This window comes from Lineus longissimus, chromosome 5, assembly GCF_910592395.1.
Source record: "Lineus longissimus chromosome 5, tnLinLong1.2, whole genome shotgun sequence".
Classification (NCBI taxonomy): Eukaryota; Metazoa; Nemertea; class Pilidiophora; order Heteronemertea; family Lineidae; genus Lineus; species Lineus longissimus.
This window is the reverse complement of record NC_088312.1, coordinates 7476323-7493728: the sequence shown is the minus strand read 5'-3', so window position 1 is coordinate 7493728 and position 17406 is coordinate 7476323. Positions and strand designations below refer to the sequence as shown.

General features: G+C 40.9%; 2 protein-coding genes across 3 annotated transcripts; one reads left to right on the top strand and one right to left on the bottom strand.

The window, feature by feature from the left end:
* Positions 1-5658: 5658 nt before the first annotated feature.
* Positions 5659-13805, bottom strand: LOC135487436 (cryptochrome-1-like). 2 transcript variants are annotated; one of them, XM_064771076.1, is made up of 11 exons: positions 13579-13805; positions 13020-13149; positions 12500-12639; positions 11197-11339; positions 10189-10471; positions 9834-9974; positions 9442-9609; positions 8442-8582; positions 8083-8240; positions 7769-7962; positions 5659-7599 (listed from the first exon to the last, which is right to left on the bottom strand). In XM_064771076.1, the coding sequence occupies exons 2-11, from the start codon at positions 13141-13143 to the stop codon at positions 7484-7486; spliced, it is 1608 nt and encodes a 535-aa protein (XP_064627146.1). In that variant the 5' UTR covers positions 13144-13149; positions 13579-13805; the 3' UTR covers positions 5659-7483. The 2 variants fall into 2 exon arrangements, with proteins under 2 accessions (XP_064627146.1, XP_064627145.1); XM_064771075.1 differs by having other exon boundaries at positions 13665-13805.
* Positions 13806-14017: 212 nt separating this feature from the next.
* Positions 14018-17144, top strand: LOC135487768 (vacuolar protein sorting-associated protein VTA1 homolog). The gene is made up of 7 exons (XM_064771842.1): positions 14018-14227; positions 14536-14630; positions 15017-15162; positions 15246-15327; positions 15554-15668; positions 15820-16107; positions 16237-17144. Exons 1-7 carry the CDS (start codon positions 14086-14088, stop codon positions 16389-16391), a joined length of 1023 nt encoding a protein of 340 aa, XP_064627912.1. The 5' UTR covers positions 14018-14085; the 3' UTR covers positions 16392-17144.
* Positions 17145-17406: the final 262 nt, after the last annotated feature.

Genomic DNA, 17406 nt, shown 5'->3' with positions numbered 1-17406 from the left:
TACATGGGTAATGTACAGTGTGGCACACTATTCTAATTTCTCGCACTCATATTGTGGAGTCAACTTCCCATATTAGATTAATCGATAGAAGATGACAGAGACTACACCCACATCTACAATTACAAAGCAGTTTCAAGTTTCTGCCTTTGAAGTGATTCTGATGTGAATCGATTCCACTAAGATGAGAAATTTCCATATCATAATCACGTTGTTCATTTCATTTCTACATCAATATGTTTCTTGACATTGGCCTAAGGTTCTCCACAGTGGAACCTCCCTATTGAGGACACCCTCGAGACTGACAAGTGATGTCTTCAATGGAGAGGTGTCCTGATTAGAGAGATCAAGCTGCAGGGAAACAACTTGGGACCAAAATTAATGTCTATAATAGAGAGGGTGTCCTCAATAGAGAGGTGTCCGCTAAGGGAGGTTCCACTGTAATAGGTATCCCTAAAGACCTTTATTACGGTATTGAAACACATCATGATGCTCTATAAAGTTCTAAATCCATTCTTCCGAATAACACACACCCACAGGAAGAAATGTACTCTACCAAATCAAATTCCAGCATCTTAGAGAAACTTTTCCCAATCAGAGGAAAAGAAACTTTTGAGAAGTGTTGATACTGGCAATTAGGCTTGTATCCCCTCAGGAGAGTTGTACCATTTTCATCAACGATTGCACAATAAAAGCAAACAGCAATTTTCGCATCATTTTCTTGAAAAATTTCGAAATAATTCTCTCCTTCTGCCCGAGGATCGGATGGTGATTGAAATTGACTGCTTTATTCACTGAAATGTTGTGAAATCCGCAGATGTTTCATACAAAAGAAGGGAAAAAATCACAGAAAGAGATTGTCTCATTGTTAGAGGGGATGGCAAGGAAAGAACTGGGCTTTTGTGAGATGAAAATGGGACCAGTCAAGCTCTGCAGACACAACACTGCAGAGAGTATTCCAAGGAGAAGGCCGTGGTCTAGTGGTTTTCTGCATCAGACTCATCATTGGAAACATCGTGGGTTGGATGCACTCCATATAGACACATCACAATGTTTCTGAATATGTGACCTTGGGCAAGTTACTTACTTCAATGGCCTGACATCCTTGTCTGAGAAGTAAAACGAAGATCCATCGTACATGAACCTGTCCCAGAGCAAAACAACATCTAAGGACAATCGCTTGTGGCAGACTTCCCCTAGCTGAGGAGAGAATCACGAGACCGCGATCAACTCAATCGGTGCCCAATCATAGTGGCAGCAACAAAACACTCACAAGAGCGGCAAGCGGAGATTAGCCGATGCTATTTGGAGTTGCATAATTAGTCCTCCAGACAATTATGATCAGACCACACGTCCATTATTGTAACCGTGGCAATTCTATCATGTTGCTAATCATAAAATCCTTTGATATCAAAGGCTTCCCTCAGGTGGAGCATTCCAACATGATTGGATTAGCTAATAATAGACGGGCATCAGACATAATTAGGCACAAGTACAGTGCTTTCATTAAGGTGTGTCTCTCTTCAATAAAAAGGAATGCATTTTTAGGACGAATTTAATAATTAAAACTGTTTTTTGTGTGAAATGACCTCAAATACTGTCCCTCACTACGAGTCATGCCTAATTTCACATTGCATACATGTGCCTATTTCATTCCACAGCATCACATTTGGCATCATCTAATTTTAAGCAAAATCATGGTTCGTACATACTTACTCTAATTTTCATGCTCAACCAATCATGAAGAATCTTATCCAAGGCTATCTCTGACTATATCCGAAACCCGAGGGGTGGATCCAGTTGTATTTCTCATCAAAAATCCTGGTGTGTGCCTAAGTTTCAAGGTCAATTTCGAAGATATTTCAAGAATGGGGGGGGGGGGGTTGGGTACCTCTGATGCTTCCCTCAGCTCCACACCTGACACCCATTTTTCTTCATTTTCTTCTCTTGACTCAACCTTCATGTTAACACTGCTTACAAAAAAGCCTGTCATGAAAACATGTTATGGCTTCATATCGGAGTCTTTTATCTTATCTCTGGCTGTTGCTGCATGCCTGCAGCGATCAAGCTTCATGCGGCATGTCAGGGGGTCTAGTCTAGACTGGCAAAAAAGATGTTTGAGATCTCAACAGCAGCCAACAGCTGTAGATGTTTGGCTAACATGCAGGATGTGTACAACTTTAAAGGCTCCTTGAAAATTTGAAATTTGCAATTGAATTTGAAAATTTCCAGTTGCGTAGACGGCTGCCAGTCGACAGGTCTACAAAGGGGCAATGATCACCTTAAAAGGCACAAAATGCACATTCTTCAGCACAATCTGAAACCAACAAAAAAGTTTCATGGACATGAAACATTTCAATGCATCGCAAGTTTAGGAGCCATTTCACGCCCGAGTGAGTATAAGACGCCCACACCAACTGACAAGAACCTGCCTAGCCCACGGCAACATCATCCTTGGATGTTTACCACACGAATCCCTTGTCTGCCATTAATAGAGGACTATTTTTAACCATTTTGTGATATAAATAACTGGCTTATTGATCTAACGAACCAAGCAGCTTGATTGGAATTGGGTCAGCGCTTGTCAACTGCTGTTTATTGTCTCTATTTATAACACCAAGGCTGACATGATTCTGCTCTCCGATCAAAACAACTTTTGTTAGGTAAGGCCGAGAGCAATGCATTTTGAGTTGGTCGTTCCTACATTTGTGTCGGTCAGTTCTATACTAGTGTTGGTCAACCAGATTTTATTTAGTTTTTTTAAAACATCACCTTCAGTCGCCAAAATATTCTGCCTCAAATTTGTCCATCGTTTGGCATTGGCAGAAATGTATACTGTGAACATTTTCTGTTCCACAGCATGTAAACTTGTCTGGCCTTCATTGTCATCTGATAAGATATCAATTCTCCAAAAAGATAGATATGCCTCTCACAGCAGTTCTATGGTTAGCATTGATGAGACCCACCCATAACACTAAATTGAATAGTATTTTATGCAAATAAACTATGGTTAAATTGTGACAGAAGGTAATCAAGTTTGTCTCTTTCATTTCCTGTTATGTTGGCCTTTTACTCCAGATATGTAAACATGACACATTTAGACTTGGCAAACCCCAGCACAGGAGAGGAATTAGGTCACAGTGGCCTTTATCCTGTTGTAAGACGCCCAGTTTTCCTACATGAGCCATTTTTTGGTAACTCAGCTTGACCGCAAATAGGACCAAAAAGGCAGCTTTACCAGCAGCCTACACCAGTGATAGTCAGCAACATAATGTACACAGAGAGATCTAAAGCACAACCACAAAATATCAATAACCGCAACAATACAGACTATACATACATGGATGTAAACATTATAGAGGCAATTTCAATCAAGCCCTGGATTTCAACATTTTTAAAACAGAGGTGAAGTGTTTTAGCCCCAGGCATTGAACCTAGACTAGATGGCATCAAGGTATCCCTCTCATAGGCTCAAGATTTTGAAGTTCGTGTAAAATGCTTTGGCCTGTGATCCAGTCAACTCCAGCAATCACTCTCTGCAAATGATATTGTCTGAGCAATGAGCTCAACACAGTACACTCCGAGTCGTTAGCAATTTGATGGAGATAACATCTTATCTACATAGTACGCTCGGTTCCGTCGTTCTTTCCCAGCGTCACAGTGTCATGGTTGGTGCCATTGGTGAATACGTGTACCTATCAAAAACCTGTCACCAACATTAGTTGAATAATAAAACAATCAAATTTAAGCCTATGTCATGAATTCTACTGATATAGACACAGAATGGTCCAATCAATACGAATTCTTATCCACCATCCAGGATTATTTGGACTTAACGAGTTGTTTACGTTTTCCACAGCACCGATCAATATCCTCGAGGTCGACTGCCTGAGATCACAGCAGGTGATCATCGTCTCCATTCTTCCCCAGGGCTCCATTGATTCCTTTACTCACTGCTGTTATCAACACAAAAAATTCTAAATTTTTTCTTGTTGTTTGAATCTTCTTGTCCCTTGTCCTTGTTTTTAATTTGTTTTTCTGATTTCTGCTGACATTCTGGCCCGGAGACACCAGTGCCGAGGAAAAACTGTGGCCAGTGTGAACAAAAGATATTACTTTTACTATTTCCATCATTGACTCACAAGCCTATGTAATTACACTTTGACGGAGGCATCAGACAACACCTGCTGATTATTCATAACTCAGCACTGCTCACCCAGATCACCTAAATAAGTTGTAATCTCCTATAACGATACAATACCGCCTTTATTCATTCAAAACATGCCTCCACAGAAACCCTATCGCATGTTTTTCCCGTTTTTCCCATCGCAACCCTCTCCCTCCCTCGCACCAAATCAATATGATATTATCAGGTATGGCTCCATTCATGACCATGAACTATTAACCCCGTCATCCCGGCTATGACTGGTCAGTCTGCGGCTTCCCAGTCAAAACATTAACCCTTTAGGAAGAACGGCACATTCTGATTATGGCCAAATCCAAAAAGGGGCTTCGTTTATTTTAAACTCATGACAACATTTTGGGGTAGAGTAAAAATGCTCTTATCGTCAACAAATCGTTGCTCCTCAACATTCTTCTCTTGACTTGTCAGACGAAGCTGGCTATGAGGGGGGGGGTCAGATGGATTGCACCCGTCCTTGTCTTATAAACATTTTGGACCATAGCTGAGAATATCCTCAAAAGATACAACAAAAATCTATCATTTTAGTACAGTATTGATTTTTTTGCCACAACAACTTCATATTTCAAGCAAGAAAACACAAAATCAATAACTTTCCGGTGCGCCACAAAGTTGGAGAGGTATGCACTAAACTAGCCATATGTTATCTTAACAGAAGGATGTGGGATGACTAAGCGCACGTTTGCACAAGGTCGCATGTCCAACTTTTCAAATGTTTATCCAGTCAGTACTCAGAGCCACTCCTGTCAGGTTCGAAGGTTCAAGGTCGGACTTGTTCATGTTTTTTCTGATTTCTGCTGCTGGCTGGCTCTTTTGTCCAGAAAGAAGTCCATTATCATCCAGAATGAAGTCCATTATCATCTCAGGTGGTGTTTCGAACTTCAGATTTTTTCCGTCTCCAAGGTATGCAACCAGAAAACTACAATGCTTGTATACACGGGCCTACATTTCTTTTCAAAAATAAGAAGGGTCCCAATCCTCAAGAGAGCTAAGAGTGTTACTTATCCAGTAGACAAACATTGCAAAATATCTTGTTTTTGACCGCATGGTTTAACCCCGGCATAAACAGCATACCACTGCATTGTAAATTACCCGAAACCAGAGTAGGTAATAAAGTATAATAAAATCCAGGGCCCCAGGACAGGCCAGCACTTTATAGGATTGTGATAAACATCATGTGATATGTAGATCAGGCATGGTTCAGAAATAGTAGCAGCAGAGGAAATTCCAGAATGTAAACACTTGTGACCTTCACCTTCATGAAATAATCAATAGAAAGATGTGATTTTCCAGCCGGATGTTCTTCCACTTACACTGACATAGACAACAAAGGATCTGGAGAGATTGCGATTTCCATACAATAGAGGGCGTACTTGCATCGTCTTTGAATGAATCTTGGACGGAATCGGCACGCAACGCCAAGCAAAACCATCAACATTAAGAAAAGATTTTAACAGCTATTCAACAAAGGAAACAATACATTTATTTGATCCATATAAAACGCATGTATAACTTACACGTACACAATACAAAATGTTAGTTATTCCTATATATCACAGTTTCACTGCCAGTATTGTATATATAACTTTGAAATAAATACCTTTTTTTTTTTGATATACCCTGCCTTTAACCCCAGAAGTCACATTTAGTGCAGCGCAATGAACCCTCTTCAATGTGATTTTTATACTCTTTCATTGATTTTCCATTCTCTCTTCTCTCCAAACATGGTTGAAGAGAAACATGTGTTATTCAAGAACAGAATGAAATCAATGATTTTGGAGTACAGGTTGCTCCCAATGCATGAAGACAGGAATACGCTAGATCCATACTTCTTTAGGGGGACAACGTTCACATATATTTGGCCACCGTTTTGGTAGCTGGTTTTTTCCCACGGTCCCATCAAGATGGGAATGGTGGCTGTGATCTTTTTTGTGATGCACTTTAGCTAGCTGTAGCAGCCTCTAAAAGACCCCGTTTTTACACAGTAGGATGCGATAGCGAGAATTGAACAGTAGCTTCCTGATAGTTGTGGTAATTAACAACAGTTACCGGGAAGTCATACCCTGCGACTTTTTGAAAGCCCAGAGGACACCGACTTTCAAAATAGACTGGTTGCGGCCTAACAGAAGTTTCCGTTATTATCAAAACCATCGGCACAGTGGCGTGCTGACATCTACCATAAGCTAACAACACTAGCTGGAAGTACATCAATACATCATACTCGTTTCATGAGAAAATGAAACTGCACAGGAAAAAGGGCCAGATAATGGCATTTACAGCACCGGCCTATACGTGTGAGGTCGACTTCACGTCATGTTCCATTTGCATTTGAGGCTGAATTAAACAGGTCAAAATTTTCTTAAAGGGACAACTTGGGTGTGGGCTTTACCTGGTGAAGAGGATGATACCCCTGAACGATATCCTAAAGCTGATCTCTAATAAGGATTTTGCCAATAATGCGAAGCAGTTTTGGACATGGCTTGTGAATGTCAGACAGGCCTATGGTCACATTCTGTTTTATTGCATTGTTTTTTGCTGCTAATCCTAATAGAAGTCGTGGTCCTGCTGGACGCCATTTTTTGTATGAAATGCACACACATCCCAAGTTGTCCCTTTAAATTAAATGTAAACTTAGAACAGCTGAAGAAGAGAAAAGCAGCAGCAAAGGCGAAGCAACTGGTAAAGATATGGAATCGAGTGGGGAGAGATTTTCAAGTTGCTGAAAACTTGGTTTGAGGAAGACAAGTTTGGTCACAAGTTGAGAAAGAGGGACTTTGTATGAAAGAATGTTGAGAAGAGGGGAAGCTCAACTAATGGTAGGAGAGTTGTGATAGGAATGACAGTGGAAAATGAAGAATTTATGACATTGTACCAATCAAGTGTTAGATTTTCACAAGGAATGGATTCACATTGACTGACAAGAGTTAAAATACAGTCAATAAAAAATTTCCATCTGGAGTTTTACTCGCTCTGAAATAATCTTAGCTCTGTGTTTATGCCTTTGCAATGGCATAGAATGCAGTTTCTCCGACTTTCCTTAAAGCAAATCGATAATCCAGGAGAAAATAAGGCCAATGTTTTGCACATACATGTCTGTCCCATAAAGCGTTCACAGAGAAATCATTCAACCACTTCCACCTATAACATGTGCAGCAATATCTGGGGGAAATTCCATATTTTTAGCAGCAAGCAGCATGCAGTAAGCAGCAACTATGCAAGCGCGACACTTAACTGTGACAACCATCGTGGAGTAGAAGTATTAACCTCTCAGGCAGTCCTCCCTTTTTACTCAACGTGCAGTTTCTGACATTCATTGTTAGCTGTGCATTTATCTTCAGCACTGATTGTTAACCATGCAAAGTCATCCACCTCCTTCTCGCTGGCCGGACCACAGTGGGGCTCTGAAACAAACAAGGTTTGTACTGAATATACATGTACCTCAAGTTGAATCTAACTGGAATAGGACAATGCTGGAGGAATTTAAGAGCTTTCAGTCTTTACTACAAGTGCATCTAAAATGTAAGGGGTTTCTATAGGAGTTTGAAAAGGACTTCTGAAGGTCATCCTTACCTCTTTTACTCAATGAATTTTTATAGTTTAACATAGTGGTTCTATTTTTCTTGGAGACTTCAAGATGGTCGACAATACGCTCCGGGTAATCCTCGCCAACGATACAGCCTGCTTCCTTCTGCACACTAGGGGGAGCCTTCCAGGGGTTGAATAAATACTTTAAAGGCATCTGGGAAAGGATCGGTAAATACCGCCTAAAATAGAGAAAACAAATTTATACATATATGATGCAAAAGCTACCATCCTAAGGTCATTTTTAGTTTGGTGACTTTTACATGTATATACAGTGTCAGGCGTATATAATTTTGACATACCTAACAAAAGCTCCAGTCGGATCCATGGTCTGGCCATAGCGAACAGGGCAAAAACACTTTGGACAATCAAGAGATTGTTCGAATGCAGAGCTGGCAATCCACATCCAATTACCAGCACACACAGACCAATCGGCATCAAGCTGGTATCGATTGAAAAACTGAAAATTAAAGGAAGTTTTTATTGCATTACAAATAATAAAACTTAAAGTTGGGCCGGAGAAGCAAGGATGGGGAAGAAGTCCAGTAGGTTTTCCTATGACACAGCTTCCATCACGGGGTGATGAGATTTCTTGAGAAGATTTTTGGGGCAAACCATAATGACGTTAATGAGTACCAAGCAATGGCCATGTTAAAGCTACCTTATCTCCATGTTCCCAAGACAACCAGAGATCTCCACGTGTGAGGAAACAGGCCACAGCATGCCGAGCAACGTGGTGGATCCAGCCTTCCACTAGGAGCTGGGTCATGCACGCATCAATCCATGGGTAGCCAGTCTTCGCCTGAAGAAAAGAAAATGAAATCTGTAAATCCCTCAGTTCACAAAGATACCCAGTACATGTACAAGAGTGTACCGTATTTTCCGGCGTATGACCCGCGGCTTTTTGCCCTCAAACAGGCCCAAAAAGTGGGGGTGCGGGTAATACAAAGGTGCGGGTCTTGCGTGGATTCTGAGAGGGATAAGCCCCAACCCCAAAGAAAAAAAAGGGGACCAAACTGGTTACTTGATAAGGATTTATGTCCATCGTTTTCGCATTGTTTTCAACCAATATTTCCGCCATGATCGCATAGTTTGTGATGTCTCCGCTAGGGAAAATAGTTACGGCCATGCTGGAATTGATCCACTTTGGTTAACAATTAAAAAAAACATGGCGGTTCTAGGATGTCAACATCAATGAATGGCTTACTATTTTTGGAGAATGCGGGTCTTGGAGCAGTGCGGGTCATAATCAGGTGCGGGTCTTGCGTGGCTTTAGGTAATGGTCAAAGGGGGTGCGGGTCATAGGGCAGTGCGGGGGATAATCCGGAAAATACGGTAATGAAGCAAACATGGCTATATTCTACAATGATGGTGCTATTCATTAAGTCTGGCACGAGACAGGAGGAGTCAATTGCGAGCTACACCATGTTTCTAACTTTGATGGGCAATTTTTGTGCTCAGGCATAGGTAAAAGGAACCACGGTTTTATGAATTAGGCAAGAGAATGACAATCAAAGCATTAAGTGACAAGTCCAAGGTCACTCGTATAGTCCAAGTCTAATCCACAGTTGACATCTTTACCACTTGACAACCTCATCCTAGGGTTAAATTCGTTGAACGCGAATGGGGTATGGCTAATCCTAACCTTATAATATACATACATTTTTCCATTTTTGTAACTTTTCATCATCCTCATACCAAGGCACTTTCAAGCATATGGGATTATTCTCTTGGGAGTTGTAGTTGATGTTGTTCACTGACATCGTATAGAAATATTCTCTCCAGATGAACTGAGAGACCACAGCAGAAGGAGGCTTCTTATCCTTCACCTACAAATAACGTCCGAAGATTCGTCAGTAATTTCGATTTCAATTCATATTCTCACCTTTAGGGTTTACCATATACCTATGGTCAACCATTAACAATTCAGCCAAATTGACGTATGGAGAGAGATTTAGTACTCCAAATCAAACTCATGAAGTGAAAAACAGCCCTCCAGCTATTTTATGCCATACCAAACCATCTAGGCTTAAATGAACACTTTAATATTTACCTGCTTATATTGATCACAAATTGCCCAGTAAAACTTCCTGATGGAGAGGCATCCAAACCTCAGATGGGCGCTACAGCTCATCGGTTGTCCGAGCAGGTCAGGGGCTGACTGCATGGGAAGGATTCTATCACATTCAAATGCCTGAAAATGTAAAATGTAGTATTTTATCTAAAACTGCGAAGTCCAAAAGATCTAATTCTCACTTTGCCAAAATCAGACATCACATCACCAAGAAAGAGTTTGTTGAAGCAAAATACTGATCAATTTTCCCAGCCATGTTAGGCGTTTTTGAGTGCAGTGCCATCTTCTCGTGAAATGGACCATTATTCCCGGAGACTAGCAAGCCGATACCAACCTTTCTCTCAATCTCCTTCCTGGTCGCCAGCTGTTCGAGTGCCTGACTCTCTCCTCCGATCCAGATATTATGCCTCTGCAACTGTTTCTCGCACTCCGGCTCAATACCCAGCATCTCCAGTGTAGGCAAGCCAAACTTATTGTCATGGTCATCAGAAGCAGGCAAATTGACCTTGGTGAGGTCAGCATCATCAAGAGGGCGCTCCGGAACACCAAGCATTTCGATGACATTACAAAATGATTCGTACGTCAGTGGAGGTGAGCCGCGGTTAGCGGAGAGGATACTGCAATGAGAAAAGGGTGTCTCAACTATGTTTTTTAAATAAATGCAATCAAGTAGTCAAGTTATGTTATTGCTCTGCCCTAAATAGGAGGAGGTCAGGTTTAGCAAAAGATATTGATGTAAACTACCAGGACTAAAAAAGCTTGGTCTTCTAAGCCAAAAATGTGGTCTTTGACCTTTCTATCACAATGTTCCCCCTCTTTCACGGCTTTTATACATCACGATTTTTATTATATAACCCTATACTTCATCTACTTTCACTCAAGTATGAAGTGATAACAAAAAAGATAGATAGATAGATAACAAAATATAAAAGGAGGTGTAATGCCAAAAAACCTGAGTGATAATTGGACACAAAGGTCACCCGTTATGTCTATACAACGCATGTTGTTAATTTAAAAATGTGTGAGATCTTTTCCCACCTGCAAGTTTAACACTGTATAATGCCATGATTTAAGTGGTGAGGGGGCTCGGAGGTCTGAACACTGTGGGCCAAATTCATAAAGGGCGTTTAGTTTAAAACAGCGTTTAACTACTGAATAGACAGATTCTGGCCCTTCATGCAAATCTTCACAGAATATGAATAGGCACTGAAACTGATTAGAGAGAAGTTGTACATGTCTAACTCTTAAACGCCCTTTATGAATTTGGGCCTGTATGTTTGGTCAATGAATAATACAACTGGAGCAAACAGTATCGTGGTGCCTCTGAAACAAGATAACTCACTCTTTTGGATTCCATAGGGTATGCGAGACCTTCTCCACCCATTCCACATTCATTTGTTTACATAATGCCTTAACCCCTTTATCCCTTTCAGTCCATATTGGCTCAGGATCCTCCTCAAATGTAAGCTGAGTTACGTTCCACTCCTGTGAAGAAAAATAAATAGAATTACAGAATTAGCTTTATCAGGATTCATCTATATGTATGCAGGCCTCTCAATCACATGATTCCTACACCTACGGTGTATACCGTACAGGATGTCCCCAAATTAGGTCTTTTTTTTTCTTTTTTTTTTTTTTTAAATAATATGACCCCCCTGAAGTGTTTTTTGACCCCTAACATAACCAAATCTCATCCAAATGGCCAAATTTTATAGTTTTATCCTAAAATTATGATTTTTCAGGTGTATGTGGTGATATCAGTCACTAACTTTGATTAATGACGTTGCTGTTCAGGCAAATTGGCGCGATGAAATGTCCCCAATTCTAAAATACCTTGGTACCGTAAAGTCAACTTTTAAATGGAAAATGCATAAGCCTCGTTCTGAGAGTGGAGTGTTTTGGACACGCAACCAAGATGCTCTACCAAAGTTCCCTCGGGTTGCACTAAAATGTGGAACCATGCACACAGCTCACTTCAGAAGTTTGAGGCTCTCAAAACACTGCTTCAAACACAAATCAGCCAAGGAAGCATCAACCACCCTAAGTTTTTTAATGAGCACTACACATATTTGCTGAGAAAAACGCTCCAAATAGCCCATTTGCGCGGATTTTAGCGTCACTTGAGCGAGCCGATCCGGACTTCCTATACGGGCTGCCGTAACATAATGTAAACAACGGCGCTACCGGCGCTCCTGGCAGGCGATGGATGGAATTTGCCAAATTCGCACATATTCAAGTTATTTCGTGGCCTATCTTTTTAAGTTTGAGGTATTTTAGAATAGAAATTGAACCCTCGGCTTCGGACCTTGGTTGAGTTACCAAGACACTCTCGGGTGGAGCTAAAATTTCGTCCAAACCCTCGCCTGTCGGCTCGGGTTTGGACTGTATTTTAGCTCCACCCTCGAGTGTCTTGGTAACTCAACCAAGGTCCTCCGCCTCGGGTTCAATTCCTTAAATTAAGCTAAAAAGCAAAAAAACATGTCCCCCAAAATGGGCTAAAAAAATACAGGGTGTAGAGGTCTCCACGTAATTGAAAGGCCTGTGTATGATAAATTGTTTGCAATTGTGTACTACCAACTATTTTCTCCACTGTAGTAGGGAGTAAAATTCTTCTGGGACTATTGAATTGAACCACTTGACCTTACCTTGAAGATATTAGAGAATATTTCCAGTGGCTCTCCTTGGAAGACATACAGACGGCCGCCAGCTTTCTTGTAAGACTCATCAAGATCCTGCAGACATTCGTGCAGGAAACGCCAACGGTTGTATCCAGCGCTGTAAGTTCCTAATGAAAGAGAAGATTGAGATCTGTCTATGTCAAATGGAAAAGACAATTCCATTCAGAATGATGTACACGTGTCATGTACCTTTTTTTTTTTAGATCAGAATTCAGGGACGCAGGCATTGCAACCAAGCCTGCTATTTGTGCCAGTAACTACGCTCATGAGTTACATATTCGTCCTTCCTATGACATCAGGGAACCATGGGACGACTCTTGGGTCCCTCCAATGGCGCTATCACTAAAAGTAACACAGTACAATGATGGACAATCAAAACAAAGCGATGTCTAGACTGACACACAAACAGCAACAACGAGTTTTCATGTACATGCGGAATAATGTTTTACAGTTGTTTATAAACCAAGGGAATATTTTTAGTTCTTACCTGCTACTTTTCCATCGAATATGAAGACCGGATAAACCTCATCTGCATCCCTGATTGCTTCAACCAAGGCAGGATTATCATGGAGGCGAAGACCATGGCGATACCAGTGGACACTCACTTTCATCTTCTCCTGGAGTTAAAAATTTTCTTGTGAATTCCGCAACCTAACACACTTTCATAAAGATGTTACAAGAATTAGATGGAAGGTGGTCTTCTCAGGGATGACTTTGGTTAATGTTGGGTCAGTCACTGTTTATGACACCAGATTTAGAATGTGAACAGTTGCATTGGTGACCAACTCAGTGAGAAACAAACATGCCCGTTTCCATGGAAAATGTATGTTGGACCCACACTGACACACGCCACGGTGTTACAGTGTGCATAGGGCAGTTATGTAACGTATGTAGGATACACTAAAGTCACACTAGTGTGTGCGATGCTGTCTCTAATCCTAGTTAGGCCAAGTTCTGTCATGTCTTGCAGTCAGATCAGCATGACATTGGGCCTTGAGCAAGGCACTTCACATCTCTTTGGTTTGACAGACAGACACGACACTTGCCTTCACCGGCTTATCAGTCACTGTTTTAGTGTTTTACTGTTTATTTGCTCGACAGATAATTCACTTGTTTTGCATTCAAAAATCACTTTTCTATTTTCAGCTGGCAGATGAGGAAGCAACATCAACAACTTGCATCATCATTACAACTGGCATCATCTGATGATGATGCATTATTGATTTACAGGCGCTAAAACCATGAAATACATGACATGCATGAAAAAGAGGGAAAAATTATCACGAGGTATACTGCCGCGACTCCTATGGGCATTTTATATTCAACCAAACCTGTAACACTCTAAAACGCGACCATTAAACAACAGTTGTGAAATTTATTTTTTGAATATTCACTATACATTAATTTAAACAAAATATGCGTACTTTTAAATTCTTATATCTTATCTTTATTATGATCGTAATTGAATCAATATTTATTACATCACTTGGTTAATAAGGCAAATCCAGTGCAGTTTCAGGAAGTAGTAGTTTTGTCAAATTTCTGAATCTAATATGGCATCATTTCAACATCCAGAATTCCCACCCCCGGGATTCCCCCCTCTTCCTGCCCAGTTTAAACCCATCCAGCATCACATGAAAACTGCTCAAGAAATAGATTCAAGGAAACCTGGAAATCCTGTGGTTTGTTACTGGTGTAAGGAGAAATTCTCTGTTGTTTTATACAAAATGACGTCAATCTGACGTCATCATTCAAAAACTTTTGTCGGTCGCATCCAAGCTAATGCCACTCAACAGAGGGCGATGTCATGTTACAATGTCAACGTCCCCCGACCGATGCTGGATTCACTTACAAGGAGTTTTTGATAGCAAAGTTAGTGTCTTGGTTCAGTACCGGTACCATTAGGCATTATATCGGTTGTTGCATGTGTATCATTTCATCAAACGACTGGCCAACTAGCCGAGCCAATTGCCAACAATTCAAATCTCGTTCTCTTCTTTCAGGTCGCATGTACTGCTTACAGAAGGCAATGAGCATTGACAAGTCTACCCCTGAGTGCCGGACCTACATCATTCAACTCATGAACTACCTGGAAGCGGTAATTTTTTTAAGTGTCTTGGAATGATTGGAATGGAAGGGTCTCTTGGAAATGCTAAAATACACTACATGTACTATTTCGTATAGCAAAATTAAAGGGATTGCCAAAATACGGGTTCTGATAATGATCAGGATGAACAAACAAGTCAAAGAGATAGTTGTTTATCTTTGCATTATTGCTTTTCAGTTGAAGAAAATCAATGTTTTGTTTCCCCCATATACAATACAGTACAATTATATTTATTATGCACCTTTCCAGGTCGCCCTGCTCAAAGTGTGGGAAAACACCTCTTATTTGATTTTATAATGTATTGAATGAATTAGTGTTACTGGTGTATCAGATTTCTGATGGTCTTGCATAATTTGATAGCGCTTCCATATTTTCAGGTTAAGAAAGCGGCCAAGGATAATGAGCATGCTGATGAATCTCAAGGCATGCTCTCTGAAACAGTTGGGGGAAGTATTGTTGAGGACTATGCAACAAAGGTGTTCAACTATGCTGACCAGGAGGACAGGGCAGCCAGGTTTCATAAGTAAGTCTGATGATGTTGTTGGTTATTTGCTCCAATCAGCTGGGATTGTTTTCATCTTTAATACTTTGCTTTCTACTCTACAGGAATACTATCAAGTCGTTCTACACTGCTTTTCTCCTGTTCGAGGTGATGGAAGTATTCGGTTCGCAAGAGGACAATGATCATGTATGTTTATCTTTGCTTTTATGTTCCCTTTATGATGTTTCCATTGGCAGTGAAGGATATCTCATGGCCTGAATGTCAGCAAGAATGGACACAAACTGTGGAGTGTCTCAGATCATGTCAGGTTGTTGTTGTAAAGAAGTCCGATGCTGGAGAAAGGAATTTGGCCATTAATCTACACACCCTGTCCCTCGAGGAAGTATCTGCATGTTATACTTGTTATTTTTAGGTTAGTGTGAGGAGGCGTTATGCAAAATGGAAGGCATGGAACATCAACAAGTGCCTTAAGAGTGGAGAGCAGCCTATCCCTGGACCAGTTGCTGGAGCCGAGGATGAGTTTGGAGGTATGTTTAAACTATATCATTGAAAATGTTTGAGAAATCAACAAACTTTTCTTCAGGAACACATTTAAGAGGTTACAAACACATTATCTTTTACATGTAGGGAAACTACTCACACAGATCCTTGAATGTGCCTTTACCGTTTTCTTTGCAGCTCTGACATTTGGAGAGCAACCAGGTCCAAGTGAGGCGATAGGTGGTGGCGCAGCCGGGGGCTATGGCCAACCGAGTGAGCCGAACTATCCCCCACAACAGCCAGGCTACCCTCCCCAGCTGCCAGTGCAGCCAGATAATCCTGCGGTGTTGAATTTCCCCCAACCCCCATCTGGGAGTCATGCTCCTCCGTCTACACCCATGGATGCAAATGGTGGGAATTCTGGTGCGCCAAGTGGTCCGATTAATCCACCTGAGGCGAGTGCCTGGACACAACGGCCCAGTACAGGTAACTTGTGTTATATTGTTTCTTTGTTAGCTACATGTATAATTCGAGCATGTCTTTTTCTTGAACTGGTTCAGAAACTCCCTCCAACCCAAATTATCATCAGCTGATAATGCGCCTTTGATATTTCAGGAGGAGTCCAACTGACAGCCCAACAGTCCATTCAAGCGCAGAAGTATTGTAAATTTGCTATCAGTGCCCTGCAGTACGATGATTCAAAAACTGCGGTCAAGAACTTACAGAACGCCTTACAGCTGCTGATGACCGGAGAGGACCCAGGATCATAACATTGTCGACTCTAATACAATACGCATCTTTTTATGTGATAATCTATAGCTTATCTGTCTTTGAGAATGAAATGTTTTGAGCAGTGATGTAGAATATTGAACTCATTTGAAAAGGCACACAGACGCGTGTGTTATCATTCGCTCCAGCCTGTGACTGACTTTGAACATTGCTGAAAGAGTCGTAATACATGTACATGTGAAGACGATGGCGCTGCACAATCTATTGTATTTGCATCTCGAAGTTGTATGTAGACATGTAAATAAAACATATTGGACTCATCCTTTGTATAAATGTATTGTGCAGATACCTGCATAGATAGATGGAGTAAACATGTGCTACCAAATTGCACTATTTTTGGTGATTTAAGTTGTGTATTCTTTTCCTTTATTGCTTTTGTTGTCAGAGATGCACATACACTGATTGAACTCCTCTCCAGTATCTAGAATGGTGCATATCTCAATGAACAGGTAAAACGTCTTGCCACATCTTCGAGACATATTTGGGTCATTGTCAAATTCTAATCTCATCTTGGTGTTGAAGTTGGAGTCAGATTTTGAAGGGCTTGAATCCCTTCTTTGCAATGCTAAAGCTCTTCCTTGCAATAGACGAGACAATAGAAAAGTGGGGCAGTTAATATGGCCAATATATCTGTCTCTCAATTGATTTTTCAACCTTTCGTCCATTCATGTGAGTTGACCTCTTTTATGTGCTGTTATGCGAGTTTTTTCAAGAATAAATTCTTTAGTTATTAGATGAAATTTTTGTTGTTGATTATGTTGACGCATCCTTTTCCTGGATTACAAACAGGTCTATGAATACCGGCAAGTGTCCATCCATGCATCTACAGGTTTGATAGACCTACATGTATGATGGGGATTAATCCATGGATCTATGTTGGTTCATGTGGTTCCAACCATGGATCGATGATGAATAAAAGATCCATGGATTGATTGAACCACATGGTCGAAAATACCATAGGCCAAACCCCAGCTGGAAGAGTAACTAACACCTTAG